The sequence below is a fragment of the Acipenser ruthenus genome, chromosome 28, assembly GCF_902713425.1.
Source record: "Acipenser ruthenus chromosome 28, fAciRut3.2 maternal haplotype, whole genome shotgun sequence".
NCBI classification, from domain to species: Eukaryota; Metazoa; Chordata; class Actinopteri; order Acipenseriformes; family Acipenseridae; genus Acipenser; species Acipenser ruthenus.
The window spans coordinates 21,604,013-21,617,125 of record NC_081216.1 but is presented as its reverse complement, the minus strand read 5'-3'; the positions used below and the strand labels follow the sequence as shown (position 1 = coordinate 21,617,125).

At 45.6% G+C, this 13,113-nt stretch overlaps 2 protein-coding genes across 4 annotated transcripts in view; one reads left to right on the top strand and one right to left on the bottom strand.

The window, feature by feature from the left end:
• Positions 1-7: 7 nt before the first annotated feature.
• Positions 8-2,250, bottom strand: LOC117434942 (DNA-directed RNA polymerases I, II, and III subunit RPABC5). 2 transcript variants are annotated; one of them, XM_034057674.3, is made up of 4 exons: positions 2,129-2,231; positions 1,904-1,949; positions 1,458-1,606; positions 8-681 (listed from the first exon to the last, which is right to left on the bottom strand). In XM_034057674.3, exons 3-4 carry the CDS (start codon positions 1,550-1,552, stop codon positions 573-575), a joined length of 204 nt encoding a protein of 67 aa, XP_033913565.1. In that variant the 5' UTR covers positions 1,553-1,606; positions 1,904-1,949; positions 2,129-2,231; the 3' UTR covers positions 8-572. The 2 variants fall into 2 exon arrangements, with proteins under 2 accessions (XP_033913565.1, XP_058859066.1); XM_059003083.1 differs by lacking the exon at positions 1,904-1,949 and having other exon boundaries at positions 2,129-2,250.
• A 195-nt stretch (positions 2,251-2,445) lies between these two features.
• tspan4a (tetraspanin 4a) overlaps positions 2,446-13,113 on the top strand; it is a 54,983-nt gene continuing 44,315 nt past the window's right edge. The window contains exons 1-2 of one of the 2 annotated variants that reach the window (XM_059003074.1): positions 2,446-2,609; positions 3,259-3,350. The gene's annotated coding sequence lies outside the window, so the exon portion shown is untranslated. Of the gene's footprint in view, positions 2,610-3,108; positions 3,351-13,113 lie in introns of those variants that run through there. The other variant, XM_034057655.3, reaches the window with a different exon arrangement.

Below are 13,113 nucleotides of genomic sequence, written 5' to 3'. Positions count from 1 at the left end.
GACAAGATGTGGTAAGAAATTTTATTTTTTTGTAAAACATCTTGCACAACATAACTGATCCTGGGTGGGAGCGAGTGAGTTCTGCAGTGATACTGCAGCTACTCCCCCTACCTCCCTCCCCACTACGTAGGACCTTTCTGTGCAGACAAAACTTTCCAGAGCATCTAACATCATTGAGACAGCCTCAATATTCAACACTAGCCATGCTTTTTATGGGCCAAAATTAAAACCACTGGACTCTCTCTACTTAGCCATCTGACTGGATGAACAGCAAATCAGTAGAAAAGGCCCTCATACACTAAAATATAGGAAGTGTGCCACTTACTGTCCACGAGTGAAATAACTAATTATTGAATTAATCAAGGGAGCACTGTGTCTTATTTTCAAATGTTACTCTTTTTAGGGTTAACCTATTAATAGATACTGTAATTCAATGTCTTTAAGAAAGAAATGTAAAACCAGAAGGCAACAGAAAAATGAGTGGCTTGCGACGGCTGACCCCCATTTGGGCAGTCTGTGTGTGTTCCAGGTCATCACGCACACCCTGGTTTGCGTGGTCCTGTGGGCTCCTCTCACTTCTCCAGCGGCGCGTAGTTCAGAAGCTTCTCGATGAGGTCCACGTGAGCCAGGAGCATGCGACGGCAGCAGTAGCGCTTCAGCCCGAGCGCGTCCAGGGCATCGCTGCGACAGCGCAGGGAGGAAAGCCATGTTATTACTGGGAGGAATACTGCTGGGGCTTAGGAACTCCCCTCAATGAAGTCTATTATTACTATTAATACTGAAATGATCAGGAGCCAGGATTTTGAGCAGGGATAGAAACTCACACTAGCCCTGCTGCTGCACCCAGTCCTGGGGTTCAGAACTCCACTCAATGAAGTACATTATTATTAATATTGAAATAATCAGGAGCCAGGAGTTTGAGTAGGGTTAGAGACTCACACTAGCCCTGCTGCTGCACCCAGTCCTGGGGTTCAGAACTCCCCTCAATGAAGTACATTATTATTAATATTGAAATGATCAGGAGCCAGGAGTTTGAGTAGGGATAGAGACTCACACTAGCCCTGCTGCTGCTGCTGCACCCAGTCCTTGGGGTTCAGAGCTCCCCTCAGTGAAGTCTAGTATTATTATTTAAATTGAAATGATCAGGAGTTTGAGCAGGGTTAGAAACTCACACTAGCCCTGCTGCTGCACCCAGTCTTGGGGTTCACAACTCCCCTCAATGAAGTACATTATTATTAATATTGAAATGACCAGGAGCCAGGAGTTTGAGCAGGGTTAGAAACTCCAATGGGAATCCTTACTTCCACCCCTGCAATTTCGTGTTATGAATGATCTAAACGGCTACCAATACTGCAAACGTGTTACAATTTAAACGTGTATCGTGTTAAAGTAAAAGAGAAAAAAAACACACTTTCAAGGCATTACACAGAACCTAACGTGTCAGTCTCGTCTCTTACCCTTCCGTGTACTCGGCTTGCAGCAGGCCCAGGTAAGCCTCCCACTTGTTTCCCACGATCTTCCCGCATGTGAAGCACCGCACTGGGATGATCATTTTTTAGCAGCTCGGTTGAACCGAGGTTTCAGGACGCGACAACAACGGCCTTTCCTAAAAGAAACACATGAAACAGAGATCACCCGACCGAAGTGGAGTTTCCACAAAGTCTCTAGGATAACGCCCTGTACATTATAAATGCTACGCAGTGGGATGCAGTTGATAAACAGAATAGTGGCGCATTTTTAGCATTGCTTGGTCACGTTCGGCTGCTTTTTTTTTTTAAAAAAAGGCACTACATTTATTAACGCCAACTCAAGAGACATGTGCCAGACAGGAATTGCGTTTAAACGCCGTCAACCCTCAAATACATTCTGAATAAACGACCATTTAAATAAAAACAAGACTCACCTTCCTCTGCGCACGCTGGCAACTGTGTAGGAACAAGGCGACAGACCTTCAAATTCAAAAACCGAGGGAGAGATTGTACAATTGACGGCATGTAGGGGGGGGGTGACTGGAATAATAATTCTCTAACACATTACACTGTCATACATCGCATTTTAAAACATGTTCGTAGCGTTTTAAAGTGTGTATTGGCTACAGTATTAAAAACGAATTCATAAAAGTACTCACGTCCACCCCTGGGTTTTGATAGTTGGTATTTCCTACAGTACGGTGTCCTGGGCGTTCTCCGAAGTTGAAGTGAGCGTTTCTCGAATAGTCTATGGTGGCGTGTGTTGTTTTTCTTATATAGTCTCTTACTGTTTGAAAGGTCCTGTATGTGATAAGCCAGTGTCACCCACAAACATGACTACTCCAGTGTATCAGCATGCAGTTGGAAGTGCTTGCAATGTTATCACACGAATACATTAGTTTACAATTGAAGTTTTAAACACGACCTTTTTGCACCTCATTAAAAAAAATAAAATAAACGCAGCTGTGCAGTATGGAGTGGAGGACGGAATCGTGTCTTCATTACCGGTATTGTTTTGTCCACTCTGTTTTTATGACCGGAGCAGAATTCTGTATTTAAAAAAAAAAATACATCCATTGGTGGAAAATGCTAGAAATAAAATACCCACTCAAAATACCACTCGAAAATAGCGCTGCCAAGGTGAGTTGTAATTATGTATTTATTTTTCACACGGTGCATTGCCATTCATTAGTGCCTAAGGTTGTACTTTGTATTGGTGTTTCAGCAGTGGGGTTTGTTTATAAATGGGAAGACAGTAGATTTTTTTTTCTTCTTTTCAAAACGAAGTTACAAAACTAGAAGTAAAATCAGACACACTGTCCAGGAATGGAAATAACGCTTTGATCCATTCTCTGGTTTCACTTTGAGTTTAATAATAAGACACACATGAGCGTGTTGCCAATCAAGCTCGTATAAAACCTGGAATGGATGAAACTGCTATGCAATAGGAGTCCTACTTCCATACCTGGTCTTGTAATTGCTGTGCAATAGGAGTCTTATGTCCACCCCTGCTGTTTTTGCATTTTGTATTTTTGTGTTACTAGTTGCAGTTTCCTGAAATGCCCAGCAGGGGGTGGTGATGCACAGTCTTTGCAGGCATGCTGTCAGAGGACCTGCTGAAGGTTCACTGGGAGTGCCCCTGCAATCGCTATATCAGAGAGGAGGGTTTACAAGTGGAAAAAAGAAGCCTTAAGATTTTGTTTGTGAGTTGGGAAAGGTCTACGCAGAGAGAGAGAGAGCAGTTCACAGACCAGGCTGGATATTTTTCTTACTTTGTTTTGTTTTTAAGCTCTTTAGTTCTCGTGAATTCAAGCCACGTACGTCTCTGCTCCAGGACGCTGCAGGTTCACAGAGGAGGGAAACAACTGAAGCAGGATTCAGGTAAGAGTTACCGTGGTTACCATGGGGACAGCTGAGTGACAGGCCGGCCAGGAGACTGACAAGCTGTCCTCTTGCACCTGGAGTACCCTTTCACTCTACCTTTCACTCTCTTTCACTCTCTTTTTCACTCTCCCTTTCACTCTTTTTCACTCTCCCTTTCACTCTGCCTTTCACTCTCTCTTCCACTCTTTCACTCTCCCTCTCTCCCTTTCACTCTCTCTCTCTTTCACTCTCTCGTCTCCCCCTCTCTCGTCTCCCCCTCTCCTCCTCTCTCCTTCTCTCATGCAGTACTGTGAGGACCAGACAAGTGTCTGTGGTCCTGCATCACTCATTCTCTCACTCTCCATCTCACCCTCCCTCCCTCCCTCCCTCCCTCCCTCTCTCTCTCTCTCACCCTCCATCGCTCACTGTCCGCTGCCATACCCTCAATACTATAGAGATTTGACTAGAAGCTTTTTATATTTGTCTCGCTTTCACAATCTTTCTCTCTTTCTTTTACACACTCTATCTCTCATTCTCACTTGCTCTCTCTCTCATTCTCTCTCACTCTCTGTCCTGCACTCTCTCCGGTCCAGGCTGTCCTGTGTTGTGCCCCTCACCTCTCCAGCGCTGGTTCGTGGCTCTGTGGTCTGGAACAGATGAGTCATCTCTTCCACACCGCTCCCAGTCTGTCAGCCTCATCCCCCTGAGGAGTCTCTGGAATGGAGGGATGGAGAGTGGAGAGGTGAACATTAGTAGATCGGGCAGACCTCTACTCCTTTTCATCCCATCTTGTCGACGGTGGATCTAATTAAAACAGGACTAGTTTACAGTTTCCATTGCTGTGTTTTGGCCACATCCTGTGTTTGTTTATGTAAACTGAGAGAAAGTGGGGAGGAGGGGAGAGAGATTGAGTGAGAGAAGGGGGGCTAGTTTGTTTACTAGAATCTTGGCTTTGTGACTGAGATGAGATTTCTGAAATTCACATGGTCAAACACACACCGAGACACACACACACATACACTGACACACACACACACACTGAGACGCACACACACATACACTGAGACACACACACACTGAGACACACACACACTGAGACACACACACATATACACTGAGACACACACACACTGACACACACACACACACACACACTGAGACACACACAGTTTTATGCAAAAGTAGCAGTTGTATCCCAAAGAGGAGACAGATTTTTACAGGTCAAGGAGTCGATGGTTTTACAGGTCGAGGAGTTGAAGATGGTTTTACAGGTCGAGGAGTCGATGGTTTTACAGGTTGAGGAGTCGAAGATGGTTTTACAGATCGAGGAGTCGAAGATGGTTTTACAGATCGAGGAGTTGAAGATGGTTTTACAGATCGAGGAGTCGATGGTTTTACAGATCGAGGAGTCGAAGATGGTTTTACAGGTCGAGGAATCGATGGCTTTACAGGTTGAGGAGTCGATGGTTTTACAGATCGAGGAGTCGATGGTTTTACAGATCAAGGAGTTGAAGATGGTTTTACAGATCGAGGAGTCGAAGATGGTTTTACAGATCGAGGAGTTGAAGATGGTTTTACAGATCGAGGAGTCGAAGATGGTTTTACAGGTTGAGGAGTCGATGGTTTTACAGATCAAGGAGTCGATGGTTTTACAGGTCGAGGAGTCGAAGATGGTTTTACAGATCGAGGAGTCGAAGATGGTTTTACAGGTCGAGGAGTCGATGGTTTTACAGATCGAGGAGTTGAAGATGGTTTTACAGATCGAGGAGTCGAAGATGGTTTTACAGATCGAGGAGTCGAAGATGGTTTTACAGGTCGAGGAGTCGATGGTTTTACAGATCAAGGAGTTGAAGATGGTTTTACAGATCGAGGAGTCGAAGATGGTTTTACAGATCGAGGAGTCGAAGATGGTTTTACAGATCGAGGAGTCGAAGATGGTTTTACAGATCGAGGAGTCGAAGATGGTTTTACAGGTCGAGGAGTCGATGGTTTTACAGATCGAGGAGTTGAAGATGGTTTTACAGATCGAGGAGTCGAAGATGGTTTTACAGATCGAGGAGTCGAAGATGGTTTTACAGATCGAGGAGTCGAAGATGGTTTTACAGATCGAGGAGTCGAAGATGGTTTTACAGATCGAGGAGTCGAAGATGGTTTTACAGATCGAGGAGTCGAAGATGGTTTTACAGATCGAGGAGTCGAAGATGGTTTTACAGATCGAGGAGTCGAAGATGGTTTTACAGATCGAGGAGTCGAAGATGGTTTTACAGATCGAGGAGTTGAAGATGGTTTTACAGATCGAGGAGTCGAAGATGGTTTTACAGATCTAGGAGTCGAAGATGGTTTTACAGATCGAGGAGTCGAAGATGGTTTTACAGGTCGAGGAGTCGATGGTTTTACAGATCAAGGAGTTGAAGATGGTTTTACAGATCGAGGAGTCGAAGATGGTTTTACAGATCGAGGAGTCGAAGATGGTTTTACAGATCGAGGAGTTGAAGATGGTTTTACAGGTTGAGGAGTCGATGGTTTTACAGATCAAGGAGTTGAAGATGGTTTTACAGATCGAGGAGTCGAAGATGGTTTTACAGGTTGAGGAGTCGATGGTTTTACAGATCAAGGAGTCGAAGATGGTTTTACAGATCGAGGAGTCAAAGATGGTTTTACAGATCGAGGAGTTGAAGGTTTTATAGATTCTGGAGTGCGTGCTCCCTGTTGTTTGCAGTTTTATTTTCTCCAGAGAGTTTTGCTCTATTCTGGGAGAAGGGAGCGGCTACAGGAAAATGAGTCGACACCCTGACTACACTGCATCCTCAATGAGCAGGGACTGTCTGGATAGAGAGAGGCACTGGGAGAGACTGGTCTGTTGAAATTACTGTGCAGATCTCCTGTTCTGAACTTCTGTTTAGGGATTTAGGGTGCCTCTCTAGATCAGAGCTGAGCTGGACGGCCTAGCCGGTGGGAATGTTTTTAATCGGGGTGTGACTGTCAAGCTGCAATGTATGATTCACATTCTGGCTGCACGTCCCTGCACATAAAGTTACATCTGTTGCCATGGTGCAGCCTGTTTGTAATGCATGGTTAATACAAACAGAGACAAATTGCCAATTGAGATTCAGCATGATGCTTTTTTACATTTAAGAGGGAAACTGTACTGCACGGCAGTGTCCTTAGATGGTAGCGGTTCTTTGTGTGTGTACCTGCCTGTCTGTGTGTGTGTATGTCTGCCTGTCCGTGTGCCTGCCTGTTCGTGTGCCTGCCTGTCCGTGTGCCTGCCTGTTTGTCTGAGTGTTTGTGCAGTGGAATGGCTGGATTGCACTCTCTGGGATTGCATGAGCACTCTCTGGGATTGCATGCGCACTCTCTGGGATTGCATGCGCACTCTCTGGGATTGCATGCGCACTCTCTGGGATTGCTTGCGCACTCTCTGGGATTGCATTCGCACTCTCTGGGATTGCTTGCGCACTCTCTGGGATTGCATGCGCACTCTCTGAGATTGCTTGCTGGTGTTTACTTTCTCAAGGAGCATTCCACTACACAGCTCTCTCACACTCCCACAGGAAGAAACGTCATTTACACTGCCCTTAGCCAAGTTTCCTATGGTAAAAGCTTAACGCAGTGTAATAAAGCACAGTGCAAGCATAGGGAAGCATTGTAAAGCACAGAGGGGTCTGGTAAAGCATAGGGAAGCATTGTAAAGCACATAGAGGTATGGTAAAGCATAGGGAAGCATTGTAAAGCGCAGAGAGGTCTGGTAAAGCATAGGGAAGCATTGTAAAGCACAGAGAGGTCTGGTAAAGCATATTAAAAACAAACATGGTAAACCTCTTGGTTTAAAACTCTTCAGCTGAATTAGTCTGGAAAGGAACGTTTAGCCTGTCTGAATTGAGGGCCTTTAAACATGAGGGACTGAATCCTGCCATTATATTAGTCTAGCAGCATTGGGGTGCTGAAGCAACGTTTTACCCGTCTGTCAAAATGGGTTGAGAAAAGGCTTTAGAGAAAGTTCTGTAGAACTCCATATCAAACGCAAAGCAATGATACAGAACGGTAACGTGTTGTTAAAATGAACATTCCAGCATCTCGGGTGCTGTCTGGTAGTGTTGCTGCTGTGACGGACAATCTCTATTCAATCCTTTGTATTCTACTGTGAGCTGCTGCTTGATGCGAGGTAATCACAAACATTAAACCATGTGCTGAGCAGTGCAGGCTCTAGACGTTGTTTTGCATTTTGTTGGACATAGTGTTGCAGAGCATTGAATTAAACGGTGACGCCCAGAAACGGTGTGGACCCCCCCTTTGGCGTGCCATGAGGTGTGAGGCTATCTTTGGCTCCCCGGAATAGTTTTCCAACAGGAAATGGAGGGTGTGGGCAGGAAGCAGGAGAAGAAAAAGCCTTTGATAGACTGTGGACCAGACACCTGCAATGAGGGAGAGGGAGAGAAGAGGGAGAGGGGGAGAAGAGAGAGAGAGTACAGGCAGAGAGGGAGAGGGGAGAAGAGAGGGCACAGACAGTACAGGGGGAGGGGGAGAGAGGAGGAGAAGGGAGCGAGAGAGAGTACAGGCAGAGAGGGAGAGGGGAGAAGAGAGGGCACAGACAGTACAGGGGGAGGGAGAGGGAGGAGGAGAAGGGAGAGAGAGAGAGGGAGGGAGAGGTTGACACCCAGACTTCATCCTATGAGATCACTTTCCCTTTAAGCTCTTCTTGCTAGCCTTGGTTTCCTTTTTCATCAGCTTCCTTCTTGTTTTTAGTAGTTTATTTTTTCACATGTTTCTAGCTTTTAAAAGAGAATTTCAACACTCCTCTTTAAGGGGAAAGCCTTGTGTGTGTCAGTGTGCTTAGGGGGATGAAACGGCTGTGGAATTGAAATGCAATTTCCCCCGTTGCTTTTAATTCTCTGCATCGAAACGCACTCTTTGTAAACTGTGCCGCGGATCCAAACTCTTTCAAACAGCTCAGCCATGTGGAAAATTCAAATCTTCATTTCCACATCCGTCCCTTGGTGCATTGTCATCTGAAAACCCATTCCAGCCTCCGCACTGAGCTGAGCGCAGACACACCGCAATCTGCATCCGCAAACAAAGCCATCACTGCTGTCCTCACATCTCACTCGTAACGCTGGTCAGCACACCAAGGAAGGAACCGGCCGACACAGCCATCTGCTCCACTTGCGTTTCTTTCAGTTTTGCATTAGAATTGTGACCAAGCGTTTTGAAGTTATGGAAGATTTATTCAGAAGAAACTCGGTTTAGGTAAACAGGAGGACAGAATCGTCTTCTTCTGGAGAATGACTGCTTGTGTTGTTTACCGAAGCCTTTAAAATCTTAAAAAGGAGTGACCCTAACCAATGCAGAAACCAGGACCAGAGGACACTCAGTGTGGAAATGAAGTGGGACAGACTGAGGACAGAGGGCAGGAGATACTTCTTCACACAGAGCGTGGTGAGGGGACGGGACGGGTTGCCTAGCCATGTTGTGGATGCTGAACCACTTTAAGACACTTTAAGACTTGACAAAGTTCTGAGATCAGTCAGCTGCTAGGAACCAGGACGAACTCTGATTGGCTGAAAGGCCTCCTCCGGACGAGCTCTGATTGGCTGAACTGCCTCCTCCGGACGAGCTCTGATTGGCTGAACGGCCTCCTCTGGACGAGCTCTGATTGGCTGAACGGCCTCCTCTCTCGCTAGTGAATTTTCTTATGCTCTCATGTTCCTCTGTAGTTTCTCTTGTTATAATTCAGCTAAGCGTTTGTAATTTTTTTCGCTCTTCCACGACTGAGATTACCTGCAGAGTGTCAGACAGTTCTGTCTGAGCAGCCTGGCTGTGTGGAGACTCGCTCTCTCTCTGAATACATTAGCATTTCTATTACCTGGACCCGAGTCCTAGTGACTCCTCAAAGGGAGGCATGCCAACATGAAAGAAATACAAGTAGTGCTGCCAAAAACCCTGCGAGGGCCCCTCGCGTCAACACACACCGTACGGCAGGGCTGAGTGTAGTGACCTCATGAACACTTAGCAATGAGCTATTACCATTAACTCTGTTAACACTGCAGAGCTGTATAGAGGTCTATAGGAAAGAGAACTCCCCTCAACACTGCAGAGCTGTATAGATGTCTATAGGAAAGAGAACTCCCCTCAACACTGCAGAGCTGTATAGAGGTCTATAGGAAAGATAACTCAACACTGCAGAGCTGTATAGAGGTCTATAGGAAAGAGATCTCCATTCTACACTGCAGAGCTGTATAGAGGTCTATAGGAAAGAGAACTCAACACTGCAGAGCTGTATAGAGGGCTATAGGAAAGAGAACTCAACACTGCAGAGCTGTATAGAGGGCTATAGGAAAGAGAACTCAACACTGCAGAGCTGTATTGAGGTCTATAGGAAAGAGATCTCCATTCTACACTGCAGAGCTGTGTAGAGGTCTATAGGAAAGAGGGAAGAGGTTTGAATATCTCTGACTGGGAGTCAGTTTAAGAGTGATTTGGTTCTTGGCTGCTCCAGAGAGGACGATCTGCTCTCTGCTGTGTTTGAATGCATTCCTCTTTGGCTCCAGACACACATTACCATATAAAGCTGGGCTTGCTGTCTCAGTACTAGAGCTGTAATTGCCCTGTGGAGCGCTCTGCCTGACAGACACCCGTTTATAGAAAGGGTTTTATAAAGACCCATTTGTGAGTGTTGTTGTGACGGCAGCTATTTCACTGTTCTTTAACTAATCCTTTTGAAAAGACTTTGCTGTGGTTCTTCTAGTTCATTCATCTCCCAGTTTTCCAAGTGGATTTTTATTTTTTAAGAGGAAACGGAGCGCTGTGGATGAGCGGGATGTTGATGGTGCTTGGCAGTGGCTTTCTGAAGGAATATCGTCTGAGTTACAAGTGTTTTTGGGATACATCACTCAAAAGTTGCAAATCATTATTCAAATAAGAGATTCTGCAGAGACACACAGAGACAGAGACACACACACACACACACACACACACACAGAGACAGAGACACACACACAGACACGCACAGACAGAGACACAGACACAGACACACACAGAGATACAGAGACACACACAGACAGACACACAGACAGAGACACACACAAACCCACTTGCTCACAATGAATATTCTCATTAAGGTAAATAACATATTTTCCTATGTAGTCCAGCGCTTAATGTTTCAATCTGTTTTCATGACTAATTGCATGCGTCTCCTGCAAGCGGTAATTAGCACTCATGTGTAATAAGTCGATCCCCTCTGTAGCTCTCCTCCTGTGTGCAGGCAGCGGAACTTCTCTCCTGCACAGAGGAGATTCAGACCCTGTGTTAAAGCATTTCTTATAAAAGAGAAAGACTCTTCTACTCTCTGAACAGCCTCCCCGTGCTGGAGAGCTGAGAATGGAGTGTTTAGACGGGTGCTCATTCTTAACTCGGGAACGTCAATTGCAGCATCAGGTGTTGGGAGACCCAGAGTCTGCCCCGCAGCCACTAGGTGGCAGCCTTGCACTTTCCCCTCGCTCGGAGCTGCAGAGGGCTTAATCGTGTGAGTCTGAGCTGCTGTGTGTGACCTGCAATTAAACACACCGCGCTGAAAGACTCGCTCAGAGCCCCTCAGACAGAAGATTAAAGAGCTTCGAACACAGAGGTGGAAGCAGATGTGCTGAAACAATGGTTGTCTCACAGGAGCATTTTCCATTGGCCAGTAAAACCGGAGTTTGGTTCTCTGTGAATTGCTGTTAGTTTGTGTGTTCGCTGGCTGCCTCTGATCATGCTGTCTGTCATGCAAAGAGTGCGAGAGAATGAAAGACTCTCAATATGATTAAAGGCAGCCACCCAACACTTAGCAGTGTTTTACCAGTCATTAAATTAACTAGAGCCTGTTGTGTTTTAAACATTTTGAATGCTTTGTCATTGAGATCTCTCCACGGAATTATAGATGTAATTATAGGTGTATGTGACCTATTATTATTATTATTGTGATTATTAGTATTATTATTATCGTTAAAGTGTTTCTGCATAGGGTAATGAGAATTAAAATGCTCGTGTTACAGCTTAAATAAACAATTATTATAGTAATTATTGTAGTAACACTGCAGTGTTTTTGTAAGGGCGCTTATTATTATTATTATTATTATTATTATTATTATTATTATTATTATTATTATTATTATTATTAATAATAAATCTATAAGTGGGCTGCCTATCCCAGTATGATCCTGCGAGGTGGGGTGTGGGGAGGGGGTGGCGTAGTCTGGTTTTGCACAGAAATCAGGTCGACAGGACAGATGGTGACCCAATAGCAGGAACAGATTTGTGATTTTCAGTTTTGAGAGAGTGGGTTTACCGCGCTATTAGCTTTTGCTATTACAGACCCCCCCCCCCCTCCCCAAACACTGGGCTTAAATTCCGAATTGCAAAAATGCCGTGCAGTAAATTTATATGATTACTCTTATAGGGTGATACAACGACAAAAAACTGAACACACTTATTACAGGTTGTGTGTGTGTGCGTGAGTTCATGTGTGCTTGTGTGTGTGTTCGTGTTTGTGTGTGTGTGTGGGAGTGTTTGTCAGTGAGTGTGTGTGTGTGTGTGTGCGGGAGTGTTTGTGAGTGAGTGAGTGTGTGTGTGTGTGCGGGAGTGTTTGTGAGTGAGTGAGTGTGTGTGTGTGTGTGTGCGTGAGTTCATGTGTGCTTGTGTGTGTGGGAGTGTGTGTGTGTGGGGGAGTGTTTGTCAGTGAGTGTGTGTGTGTGTGTGGGAGTGTTTGTCAGTGAGTGTGTGTGTGTGTGTGTGTGCGGGAGTGTTTGTGAGTGAGTGAGTGTGTGTGTGTGTGCGTGAGTTCATGTGTGCTTGTGTGTGTGGGAGTGTGTGTGTGTGTGGGAGTGTTTGTCAGTGAGTGTGTGTGTGTGTGTGTGTGTGGGAGTGTGTGTGTGCGGGAGTGTTTGTCAGTGAGTGTGTGTGTGAGTGTGTGTGTGGGAGTGTTTGTCAGTGAGTGTGAGTGTGTGTGTGTGTGTGCGGGAGTGTTCGTGAGTGAGTGTGAGTGTGTGTGTGTGTGCAGGAGTGTTCGTGAGTGAGTGTGAGTGTGTGCGGGAGTGTTCGTGAGTGAGTGTGAGTGTGTGCGTGAGTGTTTTTCGGAGTGTGTTTATCCCTGCAACAGAAGCTGTAGATGGAATAAGATGGAGTAAAGCCTTGCCGTTTATAAACCAATGTTGCTGTCGGGGTCTGTAGAAAGAAAAACATTATTTAGTCGTGTTTTTTCTCAACTGGCCATCAATCCGCAGCTCTGAGAAACTATCAGCCTTCACCTTCAGAGAATGAGGGATGGGGCTGCCAGGCAGGAGAGAGAGAGGGGGGTGGGGAGAGCGCAGAGGGAGAGAAATGCACGATGGAAATAAATATAAAGGTCGGTGTTTTCCGGCTAGCTGAGAGAACGGAGAGCGGACGAGTCTTTAGCAAGAAGCTCTGTTTGGGTTTCATTCCTGTCAGGTCTCTCAATAGCCCTCAGTGATGGACCTGCACAGTAACAGGCTTCATGTTGCTGTCGTCTCTGTGTTGATCGGGGGACGGTTCTCGCTGCAGGACCCTCGGTTTGAGGTGCCATTGGAAGCATGGTAAAGAACAGCAAGGTATAGTTAAGCATATGAATAAACATGGCGAAGCAGGGTAAACGATGGTAAATGCATAGTATACCCATGGGAAAAGCATGGCAGAGCTGCAGAAATCCAGTGTAAAATACCTTGGTAAATTTTAATAAGCTTTCTCCAATTGTCTGTCCTGTTAAATGCACTGCCATGTGGAGTGAGAG